We start from the raw sequence: 27515 nt of genomic DNA, 5'->3' as shown, positions 1-27515 counted from the left end.
TTTAGCCATTATATAGTTTTAATAAATAATTTAAGCATAAAAATATTTTAATGAAAACTTGAAAATACATGGTTTACAAGTGAAAAACATTTTATAATGAGTATTCATTCAATAACTTAGAGCTCCCCATTTTTATAATTCAGTGTGTGCAGCTATGCAGTAACCTAAAAAAAAGAGAACAGAATCAGGAAAATGCCATAAAATTAAATATAATTACAGCATTTGGAAAAAATAATGAAAAAAATTCATAATGAATTATTATTTTACTATTGTTTACTAATATTTATAAGTTTCAAAACTTTCAAATTTAATTTCCTTCAAAGATTTCCCAAGTATTAAAAGAGACAGTGTAATGCTACAATTGTGGATATTTATATCAATATATTCACTAATAGAAAAAATAAATTAGCTGTTTAATGCAATTTCAATTTCTTACCAGCTGAATCGCTACATAGTTTCCTAGATACATCATCTAATGGCAAATCTTCAGCCGCTTTAAAGACTTGCAAAATATCATCTTCAAAATCTTCAATGAAGCTCTCGCACTGTTAAAAGAAAATTTTAATAATTTTGTAAAAGTATACAAAACTTTCAAATTTATTGCACAAAAGATTGGGATAAAATAATTAGAATCTACCTCATTACTTAAAGCATCTCTACTGTCATAAGAATGTATATTAGCACTTGGACTGAAAAACAAAGATTTATTTTCAATAAATTTAAAAGATCATAAGATTAAATGGTAGATAAAGCAAAATAAATTTAGTGAAGTTTCGGGATTTGCTAATGATAATGAGTTAATTATTGATAAAATAATTCACAATTAATAAAACATGAACCAATTAAAACAAACATTAGATAAAGTAACACAAGAGATAGTGCATGAGATTGAAAAGCAAACTGATTTTTGAGAATTTGGAAATATCTTCACCAACCCAAGCTACTCATGAGGAGATACAAAGTTAAAATAAACGTTCTGCAACCTATTCAAAAATAAGACCAAACTTTAAAAAAAAATAATCACACAAAAATTGCAGTAAAATTTATACGCATCTTTTATAATACAGTAAAATATTTTTACCGTAAATGAGAAAGATTCAATTCTTGTTATTAAATAAATAAAATTTCTTAAAGTTGCATTTGTAATGTCAGTATAAGGTTAAATCTAATTCAGTCTATTTCCTCGTAGGACATTTGAATAGTACTGAAGGAAAACTTCTTGTACAATACGGAAATTTCAAATATAAAAGGAATCAATATAAGTACAAACTTTTTATAATGAACTCGTATTGATCCTTTTCATAACTGTTAAAGAATTTATATGATCAATTTTTGGTTTGTGCATATCAAATATTTACCACAAAACTACATAATTTAAATGATTCTTTTCTTACATTACAAATATATCATGTATGAGTTTTAGAAGTGACATTTTAAATCGTATCATAAAATTGATCAGGAATATCGTTAAACAAGAAAGCATTTCACTTAAATTCAAAAGTCGAAATTCTGTCTTCTAAAGTCATAAACTTCAAAATTTCATCTTTTAAACTAATATTTATCAATTAAAAATCACAAAATCTCGGTTTTAAGCATTAAATATAAGCTTAATTTTCAAAACGTACAGATATTTTACACTGAGGTGACAAAAATCATGCGATAGCAATATGCAAATATACAGCACATATTATCATTAGAATATACAGATATAGCAGTAGCATAGCCTAAAAAATGTATAAATGTGCAACGCATTGGCAGGTTTTTTGATTTGTATTCAAGTGATTAATATGAAGTTTTCTAACGTGATTACGGCCGCATGGCGGAAATGAACAAACTGAACGCGGAAAGATAGTTGGATCTAGAAACATGGGGCATTCCATCTCGGAAAAGGCAAGGGTAATCAACATTCCGAGATAGATAGTGTCAAGAGTGGAGAATACCTAATTGATACCTCCTTAAGTCATACCTACCGAGAATAACTAATTCCAGGCATAACCTCCCATCATGAATATTCCTGTGGCTGACAATGACCCAGACCAGCGATGCGTACATAAAATTGTCGTCGTCAACATACAAGCAACACTACGTGAAATAACAGCATGGATCAATGTGAGATCATTAAAACGGTGTGGCGAAATTTGGATTAAGAGACTATAGCAGCAGAAGCCTGTAGTGCCTCTCCTGGGTTCGTGACCATATCGGTTTGACCCCAGATAACTGGAAAACCGTGGTTTGTTTAAATGAGTCACGACTAGGGATTGCAAAAATTACAATACCGGTATTCAGTATTTTTTAGATCCTAATACTGGGTTACCGGTTTTAATACCGGTATTAGAAATTTTAGAAAAAGAAAGAAAACACAAGTGTTCTTTGTTTTATTTGCCAGTTTTATTAGAGAGAGTAAATATCTCAAAAAATAATTTGTAACCTATAAATTATAACACTATATAATCACAAAAAAGTAAAGGAACATTTTATTTATTTAAATCATAAAAAAGTGTAAATATCACTATTCAGTCAGTGGTACTATTACAAATTTTTCAAAAGTGATCTAAAAAACATAATGCATCAATTGTACTGTCAATAAGCCTGAAAAGTAATTTGTGCAAAAATTACCAGCTGTCGAAAACGCACTTTCGGCATCTACGCTACTTGGTGGTACTGTTAGCAATACGCGATATACTTTTTCCAAGTATTTACCTCTAAATCCCTCATCTTCAATTAAATCGATTTCTCGTCGGATGGTTTTGGATATAGCTGATTTCTGTATTGTATTTTGGTTCGTTGAAATTTTTTTATTTATCGCTAATTCTAATTTTTGTTAAAGAGACAGTTCCTTTTCACTATCGACATTAGTATCAGCATAATCTTCGATAACTGAACCGAATTCTTCTGAATGTGGATAGGTTTGTGGGTAAAAAATTTTAAGAAAATTTACTATAAACTTGATCAGATTTGAATTGGTTACTTTCTTTTCTTTTTCATTTTCAAAATCATTATAATTATGTAAATACCATAAGACATTTTCTATTTCGGTATGCCTTTCTTCTGTGCGATTTTTCAAAGTAATATATAGTTCTTCAAATAGTGATGTGTGCTGTTCTTTCACTGACTGCAACATGAAATTTATTGTTGCATTAGCTGTTAATAAATTAGAATCTCTCTGACATAATGCCTCAATAGTCAGTTTTACTGGAAGTAGAGCTGATACAGTTCTGGATATTAAGTCGAATTCACTATCTGAAAAATTAATTTACAGGTTTAAGTCAATTATTGCTTTTTGGATTGGATTTGTCAGTTTTAAAAATCGTTCCATCATTAGGAGTAAACTGTTCCAACGTGTTTTGGAATCTAATATTAACATATATTCTGTTTTATTTTCAGTAAGTATATATTTTTGTAATATGGCATTTTTTATAGTGAAACATTTAAATATCTTACAAAAATTTCGAACTTTATAAATTATAGGAAGCAATTCTTGATGGGTTAATATTTCATCCTCATTAGCAATATCTTCTTCAACAATTACGATGTCATTGTCTTCATTGTCAATATCACTCTCACTATTGCTCTCTTCAAAGTAGGAATTAGTTAGTTTCTATATCCACAGTATTTGGATTTTTCTGTTCTTTATTTTTTTGGTATAATACATCTATTACTCCTAATTGAATTCCATGAGCATAGCACAATTGCTGATTTGCGCCAATCAACTTTCCAACTTTTTTCATAATTGTTGCTCCATCAGTCGTTATGGATACAATATTTTCTTTCAGGGATAATCCATGTTTCGCTAATTTAGACTTAAGCAATTAATTAGATAATAATTTTGGCCTGTTAGGGAGACATAAAAACAAAAAAGTACATTATTTTGCTATGTAGGCGATCCCTGAATATATAGTGGAGACAATTTTAAAAATTTTTGGTAAATACCGAAAAAACGGCATTTAAACTTGCGAATACCGGTATTACAAAATTGTACAAATGGCTCAAAATAACGGTATTTGATATCCGGTATTGCAATCCCGGTATACCGGATTGCAATATAATATATATAATAATACCGGTATACCGGACTTCGTGTTTTCTCACTGCTCAACGATCACTGCTTTATTAAACACTCTCTCTAGCTACACCGATAGCTACAGAAACTCACAAGATGGCGTTGGCGTCAGAAAATACCACCCGTCTTAAAATATTATATTTCAAAATAATAACACTAAACACCAATACAAAATATATCACACCAAAAAATTATAATATAATACAAATTACATTAATAACTATACAATATTACACTGATTAAATTCTATTATCTACTAGCCGCCTTTGGCGACCAGCCGGTTCGCCAATCTTAATGTTCGTTAAAATTTTCATAATTAAATATTTTATGCAATTCCTACTTTAATAGCTTCTTCATCAAAATATTTTAAAACTTCAAATTTTGATAGGCATATAATTCACTCATAATATTATAAACGCCTTCAGTCATAACGTAATATGTATCTCTCTCATTTTCTGTTGGCTCCCATAGAATTCATACTTTAAATTAAAGTGGAAAGGATTAATCTGCAATTAATATAATAATAGTTTTTACTGAAACAAAGGTTTTTTTTTTTTTTGTAATATGATTATTGAAAACAGTCACTGAGTGTTTAAACTTTATGGGCACTAAGGAATATCTTTCTTAATTTATGTAATATTTCAAAAATTTGTCAACAAAATTTTCTCAGATTCATCATGACCAGATTGATTCATTAACAATGTTTAATTTTAAATGCATCAAACACTAAAAAAAAAATAAAACGAATCGTTTAAAATAATCGGTTGAAAACAGGTTAAAAAAAAACTACTTAAAAGACGATGGTCTTAAAACTATAAGCATACACAAAAAATATATAACTAACATAAATACACTTTAATTACAAAAGCATGCAACTAATCTAAAAATAATTTAAATCGTCCGTTGATATTGGTTGTCATGTCAACAATCAGAACACAATGCGCATGCGTGAATTTACAACGCTAGTTACGGTAACGCAAATGCGTGAGTTTTTCTAAGCCAGTTGGGGTAACGCTATGCAGATTAGAAATTTTTATTTCCTTTATTCTGTTTTATTTTAATTCAAAAGTATTTCAGAATTAATCTGAAAGATCGATTAATTAACAATGTTTAATTTTAAATGCATCAAACATTACGAAAATAAACAGAATCCTTTGAAATAATCAGCCGAAAAATCTTAAGCCTAGCCTCATTACTGTTGGGAAAAAAAACTGAACTCTTACTCATTTGGTGGTAGGGAAAATGAATAATTTTTGTCGAGAAAGTTAGCTTTTAATTAATAATTAAAATTCTAATTAAAAATTCAAAAAAAGGGACCCCAGGTGCACATTCCCGACCTCTAAGGTATACATGTACCAAATTTGGTAGCTGTAGGTCAAATGGTCTTTTCTGTGGAGCGCCAACACACACACACACACACACTCATTGAACTTTATATATAAGTATAGATGTTTTTTTAAAGCAAGCGAAGAGGGGAAAAAAACTATTCTATAAAATTGTGTAAAGCAGATGTTCTGTCTTAGAAACTTCTTTTCCCTTTCCAGCTGTGTTGCCATAGGAACCGGCGCACAGCTGTTTACACGTTTATGTTTATCTATTCAGATTTTATAACATCTAATCAGAGTAACGGTGAATATCAGTGTGTTCGTGTTCGTCAATAAATGTTAATTTTTTTAATAACATGATTAACGAAAACAGAGTCACTGAGCATTTAAACCTTATGGGAACTAAAAAATATCTTTCTTAATTTATGTAATATCTCAAGAATTTGTCGACCAGCCGGTTCGCCAATCTTAATGTTCGCTAAAATTTTTATATTTAAATATTTTATGCAATTCCTGCTTTAATAGCTTCTTCATCAAAATATTTTAAAACTTCAAATTTTGATAGTCATATAATTCGCTCATAATATTATAAAGGCCTTCAGTCATAACGTAATATGTATCTCTCTAATTTTTTGTTAGCACCCGTAGAATTTATGCTTTAAATTAAAGTGGAAAGAATTAATCTGCAATTAATATAATAATATTTTTTACTGAAACAAAGAATTTTTTTATAATCTGATTAATGAAAATAGAGTCACTCAGCGTTTAAACTTTATTTGCACTAAAGAATATCTTCTTCAATTTACGTATTATCTCAAGAATTTGTCAACAAAATTTTCTTAGATTCATTATGAGCAGATCGATTAATTAACAATGTTTACTTTTAAATGCATCAAACACTAAGAAAATGAAACGAATCGTTTAAAATAGACGGTTTAAAACAGGTTTTAAAAAAACTACTTAAAAAGCGATGCACTTAAAACTATAAGCATATACAAAAAATATATAACTAACATAAATACATTTTAATTACAAAAGCATGCAACGAACCTAAAAAAAAATTTAAATCCAGTCCGTATCCGTTGATAATAATTTGTCAACACAATGCGGAATTCAGAATACAAAGCGCATGTGTGAATTTTCAACGCCAGTTACGTAACGCAAATACGTGATTTTTTTTCTACGCCAGTTGGGGTAACGCTATGCGGATTAGAAATTTTTAATTTTCTTTATTCTGTTTTATTTTAATTCAAAAGTACTTCAGAATGAATCTGAAGGATCGATCCATTAACAATGTTTAATTTTAAATGCATCAAACATTAAGAAAATAAAGAGAATCGTTTGAAATAATCCGCTGAAAAATACTAACCCTAGCCTCATTACTGTTGGGAGAAAAAAAAAAACGAAAGCCTTACTCATTTGGCGGTGGAGGAAATGGAAGATTTTTTTTGCGGAAAAGTTGGCGGTGGGGAAAATGGAAGATTTTTTTGGCGGGAAAGTTAGTTTTTAATTAATAATTAAAATTTCAAAAAAAGGGACCCCAGGTGCACATTCCCGACCTCTAAGGTATACATGTACCAAATTTGATAGTTGTATGTCAAATGACCTGGCCTGTAGAGCATCAACACACACACACACACACATTGAGCTTTATTATAAGTATAGATAGGTAATTTACACAATTTTGAAATAGCTCTTTTGTAAACACCATTCTGTGGTTTCACAGCACAAACTCTTACGTTACCATCCTTATTGTGGTAAATATTGAAAATACGACCAATGGCCCATTTGGTACTCGGTAAATTTTCCTCTTTCAACAGCACCAAATCACCTATCTTGACATAGGTTTTAATTATTTGCCATTTCTTGCGATTTTGTAAATGGTTAAAATAGGTAATATGCCAACGTTTCCAAATAAGTTGGACAATTTTTGTTACTCTTTGCCACAATTTTAACCTATTAGTGTCTATACTCGTAATATCTGGTTCAATTATTGCATTGATAAGCCTGCCTATTAAAAAATGTGCCGGGGTCAAAACCTTGACAATGGTGATAATGGTCTGGAATTTAGGATTCCTTCTATTTGATTTGTAAACGTCAAAAATTCCTCAGAAGTTGACCTACCTTTACCTACTACACGTTTGGTACTTAATGGACTTCACTCCGGCCTCCCCAAAGTCCATCAAAATTGGGTGAATGGGGTGGAATGAATTTCCATTCAACTTCCTCTGAGATTCAATACTCAGCAAGAATTTTATCTTGATCAATTGCAATCTCAAGTAATCTCTTACTTTCTCTATTTGCTCCAATAAAAATGTGAGCATTATCCGAATAAATTTTGGATGATTTGCCTCTGCTTTCAAAAAATCTTTTTAGTGTAGCGATAAAAGCTTCACTCGTTAAGTCACTCAGTAAAAACAATTGTGCATGTTTAATAATTCAGAGCTAAAGGAAAAATGAAATTATCAAAGAATTTTATTTTAAAAAGCATAATAGAAATAATTTTTCAAAATTGTTGATACAGCACTTGTCGACATTTCAGTCTATTACGCTTTAGCTATATTTTCTTTTTGTTTTTTATGTCTTATCAAACTAAACTTTTCTTTCACACTTAAGAATTTTGTTTAGGAACCATACTCATTAAAGGAAATCTGGAATTATACCATAGTAAAAATTTTGCTCAAGATTCTTAGAACAGAAGCTAAGATTTACATGATTTTGTTGCTTTACGCAAACGACTTTTAGTCCTTCGAGACTTTACAGCAGAAAGAATCAATAAAAGAGTTCAATTTTTCACGTAATTTTTTTTTTCCCACGATTGAAGTCAGTGATTGCTTTTTGAATCAAATTTATATTTTTTATTGCCTATTTTTTCCGACTGAAAATTAATGATTCCAGAAAAAAAGTTATATACATACAGATTTTCAATATAAAAAATCCAATACATTATAAATGAAAAAAAAATAAAAATTAGCAAGAAATAGAATATTTTTTGGTGCAAAGCATTAATATCTCTGGACTACATTCTTTGAAAAAATAAATTAAGGAGATATGTCATAATATCTGTTTCAGGGCCTAACAAATAGGTATTGCAAAACTTTATTTTGATGTTGCAACAAATTGAGATGAAAATTAGTTTGCAAGCAGAAGATAATAAAACTCCTCTTGAGGAAATAAACTATTCAAATACGCATACATGTTATACATACATGTAAACATATAATTTTTGAAGCAGAGTCATGGCCGAATACAGTGAAGACACTCTGAATTTTCAATTTCGTTTTATTTCATCCTGGGATGCAGGATTTATGTACAAGCATAAGCGATGAGCACATCAACACAGAATGACACAGAGCCAAAATGAGGAAAAGGCTAATGAAAATTTTATCCCCGTGAATATATACTGTGAGATTTTGGTAGGGATTTCCTATATGTGTCGAATTTAGGTAAGGGAATTATAGGGAGCTTTTAAAAGAATTTGTTTAGGTCAGCAATTTTTTATCCCTTGACTCGGAGTGTGGGAACCGTTAACGAAAGCATTTCTACAAAGTTTTCTGTTGCCTTAAACAGAAAAAGTGGAATGGGATCAGAAAATAAGAGAATATTTTAGAATAAAATTAATATGTACTGAATTGAGCTAAAAATTAAAAAATAATTAAGTTTAAATTAGATTTTAAAATATCATCACATACTTATAATAGTATATTATATATACATAATAATAAAAAGTAGAAATAAGGCAATAGATGCATTAATTACTGATCGGGTTAGGAAATTAATGTGAACCGAAAAAGAAATTATAATATTTACTGCAAACAGTATCGAAGAATTACATACACTGTCTTCACCCCCAAATGTTATTGTAGACCAATTTTGAAAAATAGACAAACAATGCAAAGCCCGAGATACAAAATAAATTTAAAAGTACATAACAGTTCAAGATAAAACAATAAAAAATACTGCAAATGGAAAAAAAAAATTTATTAAAAGAAAAAATATATGGCAAAGAAAAAAGAGCATTATGAAGACATTTTTTCCGTGTAGGCGAAAAGCTAGATGTTTATGGGTATCAAGAAACAAGACTGGCATCATTTGTAAGGACTGCTAGGTGAAGGCTAAAAGCTCTTGGTGTGGACGATGAAGATAATGATAGAAGAAATATATTTTAAATGAAAAGTGTAAAATAGAAAGAAGTTAATCTTTTAGTAAAAAAGGTGATTGGAAAAAAGTAAGGAAGAAAAGTATGATCATATGGGGCACTAAAATTATAGAAAATAGATACATTTGAGGTTTAATCTAATAATGTTAATAATCATTTGATAATGTTTGCAAAAAATGCAATAATTTCCTTTGCAGTTTATATTAATTTCATCCCTGATGAATAATCAATGCATCAATCGCCCTGTAACAAATTTTGTTTTGTATTTTATTTCCACCTTTAATTTAGATTTACAATTAATTTCTACAACGTTTCTTGAATTGCATTGTAGCACTTTGATCATTCGTTTTATATGTATTTTATATCTTTTTTCTCCCCTCTTTTCCCTTGTATTAAACACTTTCCTTTTTTAGCCTAATTTACTTTTGATATTCATTTTTATTTTCATATCTTTACTAATATTTTTCTTCTGTTTTTATATTATTTTCTGTATATAAAAGTAGTATCTGAAAGATTAAAAAAACAATACTCTATCTACATGCAATGTAAATTACTAGAAGAATAGAATATTTCGATATTTTTAAATGCAAAAAAAAAAAAAAAAAAAAAAAAAAAAGGGCAATTTTACTCCTTACATCTTAAATAGCAAGTACATGTTCATTCAAATAAATGAATTTCTTTTAAAAACTATAATGTTCTCACTTATATGTTTGCTTCCATTTTTGTGTGAAAACACTTTATACATAATTCAAGGGAAAATAAACTTACGTAATATTTAAGGCTACGATTAAGATCAGGATCTTGCACTAATTCATGGGTGCTCAACTTTTCTATATCTTTTGAAAGATTCAATAAGGCTAATTCTCCAGTGTCTTTATTTTTTGCCTGCGCATAATCATCCAGGGAATTGCACACTGTCTCCATAATTTCATTGAGATGAAGTTCAGAGCCAGCATATTTTATCTATAATAGGGGAAAAATAAGTTAACTTGCAATTTTAAATAAAATACACAAATTCAAATAATTTTACGAAAACAAATCCATAAGATGTATAATCTTATGATATCTATAATGATATTTCCATTTGTTCCTGGTGAAATTCCAGTTTATTCTATGTATTTTGAATTTTGGAGCAGCAATAATTACTTTTTAGTTGCACCTGTTTGTAACGATAATTCATCCTTCATAGAAAGCTGATGGTATATACAACTCATTTATCCTCCCTTGGAAAACGACACCCCCCCCCCATCACCTGAAATGCGAGATGACAAAATAACAGTTGCCTCCATGCCCTAGTGTTGACTATGATTGTTTTGTGCCTTTTATAATATTATAATAATAGGTGAAAATCTGTAGAAACGAGGATAGTGATTGGAACAAGCATTGCCAACGGAATGAACAACATACAAACCAGAGATTACAGTCCTTAAAATACTATTTGTTTCTAGTTTCTCCTGTTTTTACAACCCACTTCATCACTTCAATTACATAGCTCTGAGACCGATCAATTGCATAGATCAATACTAATCTGAGTTGTTTCAGGGAATTCTGTTGAATAAGAATCGCCATTGTAATGCAGATCTTTGTAATGCACAGAGCTTAACAGTCTACAAATAACTATTGTTCAACTTGCTTTAGACAGAGGACTGAGTGACTGTTAGATGGAAGATTTAGTGGCCCAAATGATGGTGATATTTTAGCAGGATTGATTCCAGATGGTCAGAGTGATGTGTAAAGTGGCAGCTGACTAGTATAACTGGTATAAAAATAACTCAAAAATTCTTCGGTGGATGTCATATCCCTAATTAACACTCTTCAAGATTTCTTGCAACAGTACCAAATGTAAAGATAAAGATGAGGCATAAGCATTTAATATTGTTTACTTATATATGAGTAAAATTTTCTTTTTGATGTTCTTATAAAAAGTTTAAAGTTTATATGTTCAAATGATCTATAACAATAATTTAAATATGTCCCCACAGTATTGCTACAGACAGATAATAACAGTATATAAATACCAACTTTGCAGTCTCGTAATGTATTGTTTATATTTTAAAAAGTTCATAAAGACCAAATTAACATCGACAGTATAAGAATACAAAGAATCTAAAAGAAATGTCATGATTCACTTCTGTTTTTAACAATTATGAAAAAACACAGAAAAAAAGGCAATGCTTTAAACATAACTGACCTCAAAAATAAAGATTTGAATTAGGAAACAATATCAAATTGAACATATTTCTTATCCCTATCGAACCAAAAATAACAAAATATTATGCATTTTATTCATCATGGCCAAACAGATACATAGATTTATGGTAAACCTATTAATAGTTTTAAAATTGCCATTTTTTTGGCAAATTCTATCTTATTATAAAGTACCAGTGATGGTTTAACAACTCAAAACAAGATTTCTTAACTAAAATACAACTTCCCTCTCAAGCATACACATTCACAAAAAAGCTTTTTAGCACTATTAAATCAGAATTTGCCTTTAATGTCAAATGGTACGTTTTCTATCAAATTCATAGCGCCATTTGTCCCATTCCAAAGTAACCCTGGATTTCTGGTCTAAAAGTACATTCCCGACAGATATTATATCTCCATAATGAATCATGATTTGTCTTTATCTGAATATTTGATTTAGAACAAAATAAATTAAAATTTTAATATTCTTCAGGAGACAAAGTATTTCTTTCATACAATTATTAAGATCAAATATTTTTTAGAAAAATCAATGTAAAGGAAAACATTTAGGAAATAGGCCAAACAAAAGCTAGAATAAGACTGGAAGAGCATTTATCATTTTTTTCCCTCTAAGGGGTGGATTACTAAGCTGACAGACTCCAAAACATAAAATACCATTTTTCACATTATTCATTATTTTTAATTATTTATAGCAGAGCTTATTTAATTTCTTGCTTAAAATCCAACTTCAGAAAGAAAATATTGTTACACAATTTCATTATTGTCCAAAAGTTCTTTCACGCTCCTAAAATTGGAAAAGAAACATTAGTTAGATAAGAGAAATAAAATTCAATTGAAATAATTATTCAACAACTTTTATTGATAGGTTGGTGTGATAACTGTTTTTATGCCAATTTTTGATGAAAATTTTCATATCTGAAAAGATAAAGACACTTTGAAATCTCTTGTCACACCTAATGTTATTCTGCTCATCCCCATTTAAGATCACAACTACAGTTTCAGGTGTTCTCTTTTAAAACAGTTTATTAAGTTACATCCCAGTGGTGCAACCTGCACTTACAGTTTATATTTGTCTTTAACCTTTGAGACTAAATAATTTTTCCCACAAGCAATTAACAAATGTTATCTTTAAATAATCTCAGAAAGGAAAAAGCAAATGTTATAAGGGGGAAGGAATATTTTTAAATAAACATGCATAGGTTTTTATAGTTCTAGTGAACAAGCTGTCACTATAAAGCAATTGAATATGACATGCAAATAGGTAGCATCATTAAGAGTTAAATAAAATTCATTATTCTAGTTTTCAAAAAAAAAATCATTTTGTCATTATTGTACAGCAATAGATTTAACAGTATGACTGTGCACACCTGCCTCTCTCAGATTAAAGCAATAGATAATGAAACAACATGAAATAATACAAGAATAATAATGAATGAAAGAATAATGCATTAACTAAATTACAGATTTCATACAAGTTTAAGATAAAAATTCCACTTTTATATATAAAATCTCTTTCCAGTTAAACTCTTGAGAATCCATCTTTTAAGTTTTTCAAGAAAAAATGAAAATATACAATTTTTAGAACTAACATGAATAACAGAACTCGTATAGAAAAATATAAATCCTTCAAGAAATATAAAGACTGTCTAATTGTGTTTACGCTATCATCCCAATTGATTGAAAACCAATCAGCATACAAATTTACTTTTCCGCTAATAATCGGAACAAATTTATACAAGGATTTTTAAAGACATTCAATCATACCATCAACTGTCAATTACATCATAATTTGTAGAAACTATCATTTCAGATCAAAAATCAACCAAAAGTACAGAATTCCAGCTCAAGATTTAAAAAGTTCTCCAAATACATATTTACAATTTGAAAACAACATAAAATATTTAAGCAGCTTCAGTTATTTTACACTAGGCATAGTATTGAAATCTCAATGGCTAGGATGGAGGAGAGATGAAAACTAATTTTTCTAATTAATGAAAGTTTTGATTTTCAGCCCACATATAATATAGCGATTTGAAATAATACATATTTTAATAAACAAGCAATATTATATATAAAAACAGAAAGGAAATTTCAAATCATTTAATATAGCTATAAAAGAATACCATAAATTAATAAATACATAGTTAAACATATAAAATGCAGTTAATATATAAAAGCTTGGTGAATTTCAAGCATACTTGAGATTGCTTTTGTGTACCATCAGGCTGAATTCGAAAGCTGCCAACTTGTATTGTTTTCTTAGGGTCTTCATTAGAAACAGCAGAATTTATTTCATGGACAACTTGCTTACAAACTAAAAACAAAATACATTTAATATTCCTTCGATACAATGCAAGTTATATCAAAATGAGACAAATATTTGTAGATTTCAAAATCAAGCTAGGAAAAAAAATCTTCATTTCTCATCCGATATTAACTAAACATATGGCTATTTCTAAAAAATATCAACTAAGAATTCAAGAAATCATAATGAAATATTTCTCCTCCCATACATATTACACAGTAAAATTAACTTTCAACAGATACTGAGAATTCCCTTATAAGGAAACTACTCTGTTTTCACAAAATTTCATCATTTTCATAAAATTATTCTACACATGAAGTTCTATTAGTAAAAATTTACAATTTCAGCTTAAATACCACCTATATTTGCACAGAATAAATCAAATTATTTCAGAATTTTAGGATTTTTAAATAACAATATGCATTTAAGAAAAAGTACTTTTAAACACTTTCATAAATTTTTTCAAGCACATAAAAACCTTGAAATTTCTAAAATCAAGAATATTAACTAAAAAAATAAGAAACTATTCCCTATTACTCTACATCAGCCTTATGGAATAAAATTTAAATATCTTTAGCTTGTAAAGCTTGTAACTAATGTTAACCAATCAATCTGACAATTTCCAAATTTATCTTAAAAAACCCACATTTTGACAAGAGAAAAAAAACAACGCAAATGATATTTGCTGGCTACAATTTTCAATTTAGAATAATATCAGTAAGGATGCAATATAATATGCTTTCAGTAATATATTTTTATTTTATCAATCACTACTGCATTTCCCGAGATTTGCTTATTATTACAGTAATATATATATATATAATATCAGCAAATTTATCAATCATTCTCATGTCAATAAAAATTAAATTCAAATACTCCAAAGTAGTTTTAAACAAAGTTACTTTTAATAGAAAAAGCATATTTTTAGGAATACATATATCATGCAAAGTAAAGAATTTCAAACTTAGCCTAGAGTCTTTAAGCAAATTATCTTCCCAGCCCCTTGAATGATAAAAATTTAAAGCTATAATTATACATAAAAGTTAAATTACTACATTAAATTAATGTCTAAAATCAATGAATGATGAAATTTTAAAAAATGAAATTATTTTATTTTTGATTAACAAATTGTTTTAAATATCATTATTCATCATTTGGTTTTCATTTTAATTATATTATCAAACATGATAAAAGTATCATGTTTGAAAAATAATTAATGGGTATTTAATATATGTCATGTACAAATTCACAGACATCTATGTTTTAAAAGGATAGGTTTATATTATATCGTATTCTATAAACTATAAAGAAAAAACTATATTGAAAAAAGCATGTGAATGATATATAGAGTAGTCAATATATTTATAGATAAATAAGAAGATTAGAAATTGCAATCTGTAAAAATTTTACAATGCTTGAAATCTTGCTTCTTCAATACACATGCTTAAAACAAAAATAAAATGTTTAAATAAACTTTTTTTATTTTTATTTTTTTTTATTTTTAGATTTCTTAGTACTATATGTATTTCTCTTTAATACATATTCATTCTTTATAAACTCAAATCCTGGTGTGTGCTTTTTAATTAAGAATCTATTATTTTACAGCAAAATTACATATAAATAATGGAGTTTACATTTTACAGAAAATCGCAATACCTTTGCTTAGTGAATAATTTTTAAATTGGAAGAAAAATAGAAATAAAAACATTTGTATTATTTGTTCCCTCCCAGTTCCTAAACACTGAAAAATAAAAATACAAATTGGATGAGGTTGACTATCTTGCTTTTTAAAGAATACAAATTTCCATCTTGCTTTTAATGAGTAAGATTATAAATTTCCACACTTTAAATATTCTTCTAAAGTAAGAAAAAAAATTAATTACACAAAATAACAAATAAAATTAAATACTTAATAGCACTTACTATACAGAAATAGAAGATATACATTTAATCTTTAAAAAATTGAAATTCCCATTTTCTAAAACAAATTATTTCCCAAAATATTCTAGAATTTTTAAATCCATCACAAAATATTCAATATAATACTTTAAAAAAAAACTAGTAAACATATATTTATTAATTACTTTGAAACACAGCAACCTTCAGATTAGTTCTATCTTCTAATAAAGTATTTTACTAATACATATAAATACGATAGCAAAAAATATATTTTAATCTTGGCTGAATGAAATTTAAATAAAATCAGTATTCCATATGAGTGAAAGGAAATATGTCATTACATTCAAATATTCTATTTTTATGCAACATCTTTCTTTTTTTTTTTTTTTTACTATTATTTTTCTTTCTTTATCAGAAACCACGACCACAAGCTTCTCAAAAATTTCAATAAATTTGAAAAATATTATGATATAGCAAGATTTTTACATAAAAATAATAAAGACGTATGTTATAATTATATGGTTAGTCATAACGATATGGTTAGATTTAAAATTAATATATGGTCGATAAAATTGAAACATTTTGAGATGATTTGTCACCAATATCTGAAATGACTGAATTCTTCTGACTGAATACATTTTTGGTGAAATGGCAAAATGCTTTTATGCCTATAATGCTTTTACTAGTAACATTAAAAATACTTTCAGAGAAAAAATTGAAATATATCAAAACATTCAAAGCATAATCAAAATAATCCAGTATTTCCAAGACATACAAATCAAATCTGCATTTGAAATGGTATATTTCCCTCCAGCATATATAATATTCAAATAATGCAATGATTCAATTATAATTCTAACATTAGAATAATACAAAATAAGAAATATCAGTTTATTCAGAAAATTAAGTGCTTGCAATAACAATCTGTATATAAATTATTAATATAACTGTTTCAACTTTCTCATAAATACATAATTACTGCTTCGGGATAAGTAAAGTAATCAAACACAAAAATTACAATGAAAATTAAAGAAAATATGTATAAATTTGAAATAATAGGAAAAAATGAATGCATTACCTAAGCATTTTAAAACAGACTGTTGAACTGACATTTGAAAGAATGTCACAAAAACACTCACTAAACTTAAAAAGGATACTTTCATTCTCATCTTGATTTCACAAAAAACTAAATTTCTCAAATAAGCATGCAACAAAGAGTACGTTTTTATGTACTTGAAATTATTTTGAGAAGTACTTTTAAAACCTTATTTTAAAAATAGGTATTGGAGAATATGCTTGGTACCTTTACAAATTACCCGATAAAATTATAAAATCTATGTAATAAAAAATGTTTAAACTAGTAAATCGAAACTTCAATAAGCCGGTACGAGAGAGAACTGTCATAAAGCGACCAGCTTGAAATATTTCGTAAACACACACCAAAAACGTGTCCTTAGATTATTTGCAGTCGAAGTGCGCCGCGTTTTCATTGGCTGAAACTAAGTCGTACGCTTACGTTACACTTGCGAAAAAATTAAATTGAAAATTCTTTGGAACAGATATTATTCATATAAAATCCGAAAAATGTTCCGATTGTAGGCATAGACAATAGAGTGAATTGAAAAAATTAAAATTTGCTCTATCAAATCACGCTAAGCGTCAAAAGTTGTGATTCAAAAATAGCACATGACTGGATTTTTTTTTAAATTTATTTCCCGCAAAAGCCTAATATTAAAATTAAAATTAAGCCTAGTATTAAAATAATTACCACTGATATAAAAAAATGCATATTCTTAATCATTATAATTTATACAACAGTTATTTCCAATAAGATTGTATTTGAATGAGTGATGTATCTCAAGAGATTCCATCAATACCACGGAATCGAATGAACAATGAAGGCGAAGTTAGAAATTGCATTTACATGTAGTTAATAATGCTAGAGTCTTCTGAAGCCTTTGACTACAGAGCGGGGTTAACGGGGGGGGGGGCAATTGCCCCCTGTCGGCAACCGCTTGCCCCCCCCCCCCGTCGGGAGAGATTGAGAGTTTCGGCGGCAAAAGTCTTCATGACTGGAGAGCTGCGTATTCTCGAATATGATAATTTAAAAACTACCTTTAAAGTTAATATATTGTAAACAGTTAAAAATCCAAGTAACGGTTAAAGCGGTTTGTCTATATTTGGCAAAATAATTGATAAGGTGACAGGTCAATAAGTTGCCGAATTTCGTGGATAACTTTTAAGCGGCCGGATATGAACACAATGCGATGGACGTTAGAGATGCATAATCCACGATTTTTTGAATAACAAATAATATTGCTATTGTTATTTTTAAATATGCGTTCCAAATATCTGTTATTTCAATCATATTATTAATTAAAAATTATTACTTAATATTAAATATAAAATTTATTAATTGTAATTAATAATTAATTTACTAATTTAATTAACGTGTGATTGAATTAATTTATCTGTTTCAGCTTACTTCTTAAATTTTTTTTTCTCAAAACTATTTATTTAATTTATTTATTTATTAGAGTGAACCATTTTCTGGAAAAGATGAGTTAAAAATGTATGTCATTTCTTTAAAATGTTTACTTTAGTCCTATATTCTACCAATAGATGGCGCCAGCAGTAAACAGAGTACATGTAATCAAAGTCAATCATGTCACGAGCAATAAAAAATGATCTGTATGGAATAGTGCATCATCAAATACGAATATCGGTGACTTCGCACTTTCCAGTGAAGCCTCGCACTTTCCGGTGAAATCACCGCTGCGATAAATTTCAGTGATATGCAATTCAATGATACGATACGATAATTCCAATAACCGGTCCGTTCACTTTTCAATCCAATCACAGATTTCTTTCGAGAGCTTCCATTGGACAGATCGTATCGTCACCGCTCCGGCAAATTTCAGTGATATCGTATCGATTGTTAGTTTCTATCGTGATCCAAAACTTGTAATCGAAATATCATCAGTAAGATCGTATGAAGGATTTGAATCACACCCCTCTTTGAAAAGTATTGATCACTTGTATTTGTGACTTTTCGATATTGGTTACGTAATAACCGCTCTGAAAATATTCGTCATCCCTAATGGACGTAGGAAAAAAAATCTGCAGATTTTCCGGCCTTCGATTGAAATGTCGTTCATAAACTTATAATTTTCATTACTTTTGACAATATATCCGACAAGGTGAATAAGATATCGCATTCTGCCGACAATTTCTCGACGACTGACTATGAACTATATACGATGGAAATCAGTAGATTTTCAGACATTTGATTCAAATGGGTTATTTCAGTTTATATTTTGCACTACGTTTTGAAGCATAACCAATAAGATAACAAGTGAATAACATATCGCATTTTGCCAAAAACTTTTGGTCGGTCGACGCAGAAAATGTGATGGAGACCGACGATGTTAAGTCCGCACATTTTCAGACATCTGATTTAAATATCATTCATTTAGTTTATAATTTGCACTATATTTAGCAGAATAATCAATAAGCTTGCAAGTGAATAAGATATCTCCTTTTCGTCGACTAATCTTTGTCTTTCAGTTAATATGTTATTATAGGTTAAGAGAAAAAAATTGTTTTCATCGAGTATTTCGATTACATGCAAGTGGAGTTATGTGAATATATTTTTATATTATACATGAATAGGACGATAAAGTTGTTTTCCCTAATTCAGAATTCAATGAATGGTAGTTCTAAAATTAAATGTTATTTTATTTATCTCATTGTTACTTCTTCGATAACGAATTGGTAAATTTATTTTAATTGTTTCACTGTGAGAATTCTGTGACTAAAAATTTTATTAATGGTTAAAACAAATTTAAAAAACACTCTTCTCTCTAGACACAATTATGCAATTTGCGTGCTAAGAAGATTTACTTTGCTGTAGCAAAACTATGTGAATTCATTATAAATCCCTGAAGTAAGTAAATTAATTTAATTTAAAGTAAAATATCTGTTTAGTACAATCTAATTTATCACGCTGCAATGATTATACTAAAGAAATATTACCGACTGCAACTGACGACAAAAAATAAATATATGTGATATGGTAACTTTTTAGATACACTAAAAGAGTTTATTAAAGTTAACTCTTAATTAAATTTCTTAAGTAAATTACTACCTAAATTCCTCAGATTCTGTATTCAGTATTATAATTATGAATCGGGGAACATATTTTTTTACTGTCTTTTTCATTGTTTTTTTCAATAGGGTCAATTCATGTGACGTAAAAGTCACATGTCATGTATTTCTTGCTCACGGCATTTAAGTTTCATCCGCACCGCTTTCGTCGATCAGTCTGCCATTAACGTTCTATGCTAACGGACTATGCTAAAAAAATTGTTTTTTGGTGAACACATCGAATATTTTTTTTTATTTATTATTCTGGATTTCTAAAAACTTTCTTTTATAAAGCTTTTAGAATTTAGTTTCTACATTCATTTCATATAGCTTCCATGATAAGAGCTTATATTTGTTCATTTAACAAGACACATCATTCATGTTTCTATCTATATACTAAAATCTAGAATGAAATATAGCCATATTTTTTCTAAAATTAGATCTCAGAGAAATTAAATCTCAAGAATTTTATTAAAAAATAGACACAAATATTGGCAATCATTTGATGGTCAGTAAAAGAACCTGAGATTTTTTTTTTAACAAATATCTTTGTAAATTTTTAACAATGAAAGAAAGGGTCAGCATCTGAATAAGAAAGAAGCTAACTAATACTTAATTTTCTTAAGCCAAATTAGAGAAATTGCGCTTCTACATCTTTCGGATTTGTCCTGTCCCGCTGTCAGCAAATCTCTGCCGCCTCTTAGGTAGACTGCTTTTAATTTTCCTGATAATATTTGAAATTTAATAAATAATATTATTATAAGTTATATAATACTTTAATGTAATTATACAAACAATTAAATTGATTTTTATCAGAAAATAACAACAAAAGACCTTTTTATACTTTAATGCATTTGTTCAAATATCAATAATATTTAATTGCACATATCAGAGTTTCCTGGCTTTCATCTGGGGCCATTATAATGGATAGATGTATTCCTGTGAAAAAATTCTTAATAATGAGGTAATCTTGAAAGTATATATTTATTTAAAAAACTTTACGTTTTTTAAATGCAGGTCTCTTAATGAAGGAGAATGTTGTATATGGAGCATTCCCTTTTGCTCCCACCCTTTAGCATTTCAAATTCATCATCTGTTGATAATGAATTTGAAAAGCCAAAGCTTTGGGACTTCACTCTTTTTCTACTAATTTTTTCGGCTCCTGATTGAGAAGAATTTGAAATATCCTAGACTACTGTAGCTTTATGATTTGCACTACCGGAAAATTAGAAGGGAAAAAAACACACTTTAATTTATAATTTTATAACGTATAAACACTTAATCTAAAAGGAAACACAGGAAGTGAACACAGAACAATCACTTAATGACAAAACCCAGAACTCTAGAACGATGATACTCCACTGCCCTTCAAGTAATTTGCTCTCTATTACGTACCTTATTATGGCATTAATAGTACATTTATTGGGCCATTTCTTCAGCTATATTTTTCCTTAGCCAAGATGAAGGCACAACACCCACCTAAGACTAATGAATCAAACATATTACTGCTCACTTCTTGGAAAAACCAACAATTGAGTATGCTGGTATGTTTTCGAAGCATCAACAGAAATAATAAAATGATCAGGGGAAAAAATTCCGAATACATTCATTAAAATAGTTATTAATTTCATTCAAAGATATAATATTCAAAAATTGCTAATCAATATTTGACTTTAACTTAGAAGTAATTCGAGAAGTGCCAAATGTATACCAATTTATAAGAAATTTTATTAATATAAATGTGACAATTTTCATTCTACATACAAGAAAAATGAATTGCACATTTAAATATCTATAATTTCAACATGGTATATTATCAGTGTCTCAGTATAATATTAAGTTATGAATATTTCTTATGTAGTCTGTACTAATAATAAAGATGAATGTGTGCGTTTTAGTGCTCTGCAGGTCAGATCGATCAAAACACAATAACCAAATTTGGTACATATAAAACATTGGAGGACGCAAATGAGCAGCTTGGAGCAATTTCTTTTGAAATTTTAATTAAAATTTTAAATACTTAAAAAAAAGCTAAATTTTGAGTTCCCCGCGATAGCTTTCGAAACGATAATCGGTCAAATATGAATTTTACACCGTTTCGAAATTTTAAAAATGCCTTTTTAGAGTTGGTTTCAGCAACAGAAGCGAAAAAACTTTTAAGGTGAGAATCATCTGCTTATCCATAATGCGTAGTGATGCATCCCATAACAAATGCATGTATTAGTAAGCCATAAAGAATATATTATTGCGCATACCACTTCCCAAAGGGGTTATCAGAGAGTGCCGTGCGGAGATTAGCAGCAATTAGATTTGGTGATACGAAAGGTAAACAAAATTGGCGAAATCCTGACTGTCCACAGTAAGGGAAGTATCTCCAACTATAACTTTTTTTTATCACTATTATAAAATTTGCAAAATATTAATATTTCTGTATTTTATATATAAACGTTAAAATACAGAAAATAAAAAGCTGCTGCTAATTTATTCGGCAGTTTTTAAAAATTATTTCAGTGTTGGAGATTGTGAACTGAGAGCTCTGGTGCTCCATGAACAGTTCATACTCAATGGCATTTATCGTTAAGAATCAGCCTCATCAAAATAACTTAAAATTAATTGGAATACATATTGAAGAAAAATGTAGTAATGAAGTCTATTAATTGCAATAAAAGCAGCCTTGAATCCATTTCATTTAACTATAAAATTTTCGCGCTACAGCTCCACCATGGTATAATAAATGTGGGAAATGACACTCCATGAGGTTTGATTCAATTTTCTACTGTAGAGGCACTGCGATCGTTTGCTTAAACTTTAGAGAGAAGCTAAACAATAGTTTTCAAGGTTGCCACACACTTCTTCAACTTTCTTGAAAAGACTGTTTTTCAAGTTCAATGGCTCATTTCAGCCGTTATTCAAAATATATTTTAATGAAACATTGCCAGAATCAACTCACAGAATAAAATGAAATTCAATAAATTCATGACTTTAAATAAAATAGTGATTATAACATTAAGTTGATTTTTTAGTAAATATTTCTGAACATTTCAGCAATATCATTTTTATAATTTCTCGAGGTTTTCAACTCAAAATAAAGAAATTTCTGCTGTGTGTAATACATGATCGTGAGGTAAAATCAATATACTTGCAAATACTTGCAAGTATATTGATTATAAGTATATCAATATACTTGCAAATACATTTTTTCCCCTTGATAAAAAAAAAGTAAGCGAAAAATCGAGCAAAGTTAAATGATAAAAACTGAGTAATTTAATTAGATCTACAGAGAATGTTTCTCACATTGTTTGCTTTGAGGCATCCTCTTGTAATATTCTCTCCTTGATTATCTTCCAATTCTATAATTGGCATTGTATCCTCAATCATGCATCCATCTCTATCCCTAACATAAATACGAGGAATAATACACGCTTTAACAATATAATTTGTTAAAGCCTGTAATCTCTATTTATTGTTGATAATACCAAAAGCATATTCTACTTCTGGCTCGACAAATCGATAGTTGAAGATTCTTTTTTCGATTGTCAAATGTGTTCCAGCATAAGGCCTTAGCAAATTTTTATGCAGCCCAAATGCTGCATGTTCAAAAGTCTGGAACTTTTGAACATTCTGAGACTGACAAGTACTTCACCTACTATTGATTTCCACAGCTGAATTTACCCAAAAATCGACGAGTAAGCCTTTTGCATTGATGGCAATATGCACACAAATGAGACGGTATTTACTGTCGGCAATACCCATTAGCACAATTGAATGGTGATATTAATTACATAATATAATATTAATTGTATATTAATTTTCAATTGTATATTTATGTGTATAAAACGTATCTAAAGATCTATTAATATTTTTATGTTTTTATGGAAATGCATCAATAAACAAAGTTACCTTCAAAACTTGATAACAATCTAAAAAATAATTGTAAGTAATCCATTCATTTTACCCAGTGAATTTAACTCTCCAAGTTATACATTTCAAAAGGTATTTTCTTGTCTCAGTGCTACTGCTAGCATTTCATCTGTCTGAATGCAATTTCTCATTTTGAAAGTTAGATACATTTTTGTGCTGATTAGATGAGTTTCATCCGCATCGTTTTCGTCGATTAGTCTGCCATTAACGTTCTCCGCCAAGTATGAAGCGGATTTTTTGCTTACATTTGAAGTTATAATTTTTGAGTCATTTTCTTTCCTCTTATTATGTGTTAAAACAGGAAATACTGGTGTGCTGATGGATGCTTTAATGCGAAACACAAGAATGATTGTCATGATAAAATGTTTTCTTATTTTCCTTTCAACAATCCTGACTTGGGTTGTTACCTTTGGTATAGATTTTTTCAAGCCTTCGAAGTCGGTGATATGCTCCGATCATTTTGAAGAATTCATTCGATGTGTGTCCATTTATTAAATACAGCTGTTCCAGTAATTTTTTAGAAAACGTCTTCGAAAAAAAGAATTCGGTAAGCGATTTGCCAACAAAAACAATCAAACAAGATCGTGAGTGCATTTCTAATTTACTTTATTTACATTTGATGAAATTTCTGATAATTTTGAATATGCGTAGAAGGTTTTAAAATGTTTACATGAATATTACATTGCATTTTGTACAAAATCTTATCTAAATTTAATTAATGTAAGCAAACAAACTCCTGCTGCAAAAATAACAACTGCTATAATGCTGAACTTAGGTGGAAGTGAATAAATTTCTTAAAGGTTTTTTTAATTATTTAATCCTTTACTAACTACTGAAAATCCAATTTTCTTATTGACTGTTATAATTTATATATAATTGATATATTTTATTAAAAGTGCTCTTAATTTGATAAATTGAATGCTATATATATATATATATATATATATATATATATTTAAGTTTTGAAAACACATGTCATTTAGTTAAGTACATAAATGTAAGAGAATTGATTACTAAGCAAAATTATATGAATTCTGATGTCAGTGGAATGTACTCTGCTTCTTCCCAGATTATTACTTTTTCTGAAATAATCGACAGGATCACCAATTTGCAAAATGAGCTACAAGAACTTCAGGATTCTGCAAGAAAGAAAGAGATTCATTCCAGAAAATATTGTTAATGATATGAAAATGAGGGCATTGACAGATTTCATTAAAGAAAGTTTTTTGTCTATATATGTTCTTTTTTTGAATTCTGATGCAGATCAAAAATTAAATTTGTCGAAGCATCCAATTGATTTATATGTTGTGCTCTTTGTAAAATTAAGGACAGGAATTTCAAATGAATTTTTATCTGTTCTGTTTGAAATTTCAGATTCTACATTTTCAAGATATTTTAATTTTGTAACAACAGTTTTTTGCATTTGATTTTTAGTTTTTGGCATTATAATAAAATGCATTATGAGGTTTTACTTTTTTATTATGAACCTTAAAGTTTTCTTTATCTTTTAGTAATTCATGTTATTCAGTTATTGCTAGTTAATCATGTCTAATAACAAAAGAGCAAAATTGATGGCTCCAGAAAGCATTATTTCTAATTGCATTTGCAGATTTGTGATGAATTCAAACTGAATTTACATCAAACAACTTTTCTATTGTTAAAAATGAAATGTCAATAATTTATTGTATTTACACTGAAATTGACTGTTATCATATTATCATGTTATACCATTGTGCACCTCGGTGATTTCTGTTTTAATAAATATAGGTCTTTTCATTGTAAATCAATTTCCATACAAGCATTCATTATATAATTTTTATTCCCAACTTCATTGCTACATGCATATTTCACTTTTTTTTTTTCTATTTCTTTAACATATCAATTTTGAATTATAAAATTCTGTAAAAACATAAAAGTGTTTCTTCCAACTCCTTTTTATATCCTATTTAACTTCTCTCTCTCTCTCTCTCTCTATATATATATATATATATATATATATATATATATATATCATGACCTTATTCTTGTTTATTAAATTTTCTGTATTGTATGTTTTTGTTTTATTTTATGATATTCATTCAATGTAATTTTTATCAATGTCCATTTAGCATTAAAAAAAATTCATAAATGTTCTGCTTTAAAAGTATATTGTTCAACATTATGTTTTTATTGGTGATTTAAAAAAAACTGCTGTTTAGTATCTAGAATGTTTCTGTTGAATAAAATTGATTTTATCATTTACATTGACATTCTTGTCCTACTGTGTTTATATATTTTCTAAGTGTCTAGAAAAATAAATGTTGATAAATAGTAAATAGTTTTGTAGTTTTTTTGAAAAATTGAGTACAGTGAAACATCCATTTGATCATTTCAAATAATTATCATATATATTTTATCTATATATTTTTTTTGTAATGTGTAAATAAAAAATATGAAAGCGTAATTTTCTTTGTTTTCCTTTAATGATTTCTACAAATTAAAATGAAATAACTGATTCATAAGTTGCATAGATTTAATAAAAGTTATCTATACCTTTTATATTTCATAATTTGAAATTGTAAACATAATTTTTTCAATATATACTAATTTGAGTTTTATGTTCTTTCCTCTGAGCAAACTGAAAACATCAAAATCTCAATATTAATAAAAATCAGTACATACGAAAAAAAAATGTAATCATTTTACTAGTAAGCTTTAAAATATTAACTTATCTAAGAGTAATAATTATTTTTAAAAAGAACTATATTCATAAGATTCACCATTCAATAATATGTAAAAAAGAACATATGTAATTTTCAAAAACACTGCCATTTGTCAAAATGTTTCCTTTGGAAAAAAAAAAGGAGAAAAAATTATATGGGAAACTAAAGAATAAAACGGCACCAAACGAATTAAAAAGCGATGTTATTTAATTATTCAAAAACAATAATTGCATTGAAAATACAAATTAAAATTTTAATACAAGAAATAAAATTATATAACTACGAAAATTTGGAGAAAATAATTCAAAATACTATCTTTAAAAAAAAATCGGAAGCTTTTAATAATTGATCGGATAGCATAACATTTACTAAACAATGGTTTCATCAACGTTATCGGCAGATATCCCGACATGCGCAGAACGGTTGAAAATTGAATAGAAGCGGTTTGCTGGGTACCTCACACGTGACTGTGAATTGACCCCAATGGGCGATTGAAACTCTAATAAAAAATACAACAATCGATTAAGCCTCTTTATTTAACCCAGCGCCTGTAACCAACCACAGGGCGCTACTGAATTGCTATTAAATTTTTTTTCAAAATCAGTAAATCATGAGCTTTGAAGATGTATCGATGAAAACATTCTTCAGGCAAAAACCACTTTCAATTAATTTCAAGATTCATTCACACCAGGAAATTTAGAACCTTCTAAAAGCAGCAAAAAAAAAAAAAAAAAAAACAGTAGAAAACAAGTAAAAGCCCCTAGAAAAAATAAACAGTTTGAAATTTTTC

The 27515-nt window shown here is 28.3% G+C and overlaps 1 protein-coding gene across 1 annotated transcript; it reads right to left on the bottom strand.

Moving 5' to 3' along the window:
• On the bottom strand, nt 1–17425 carry LOC129960976 (protein seele-like). The gene is made up of 5 exons (XM_056074758.1): nt 17035–17425; nt 13951–14066; nt 10313–10507; nt 437–545; nt 1–164 (listed from the first exon to the last, which is right to left on the bottom strand). Exons 1-5 carry the CDS (start codon nt 17123–17125, stop codon nt 133–135), a joined length of 543 nt encoding a protein of 180 aa, XP_055930733.1. The 5' UTR covers nt 17126–17425; the 3' UTR covers nt 1–132.
• Nucleotides 17426–27515: the final 10090 nt, after the last annotated feature.

Source organism: Argiope bruennichi, chromosome X2 (genome assembly GCF_947563725.1).
Source record: "Argiope bruennichi chromosome X2, qqArgBrue1.1, whole genome shotgun sequence".
NCBI classification, from domain to species: Eukaryota; Metazoa; Arthropoda; class Arachnida; order Araneae; family Araneidae; genus Argiope; species Argiope bruennichi.
The sequence above is the reverse complement of the archived record's forward strand: the minus strand, read 5'-3'. Positions and strand labels throughout refer to the sequence as shown.

Bases quoted from the DNA above. Each gene is read 5' to 3' on its own strand.
- LOC129960976 (XM_056074758.1), bottom strand. From the start codon at position 17,125: ATGAGAATGAAAGTATCCTTTTTAAGTTTAGTGAGTGTTTTTGTGACA. The intron at 14,067-17,034 runs GTAATGCATTCA...TTTTGTTTTTAG, and splicing joins GTCTGTTTTAAAATGCTTAG to TTTGTAAGCAAGTTGTCCAT. The intron at 165-436 runs GTAAGAAATTGA...TCTTTTTTTTAG, and splicing joins ACTATGTAGCGATTCAGCTG to GTTACTGCATAGCTGCACAC.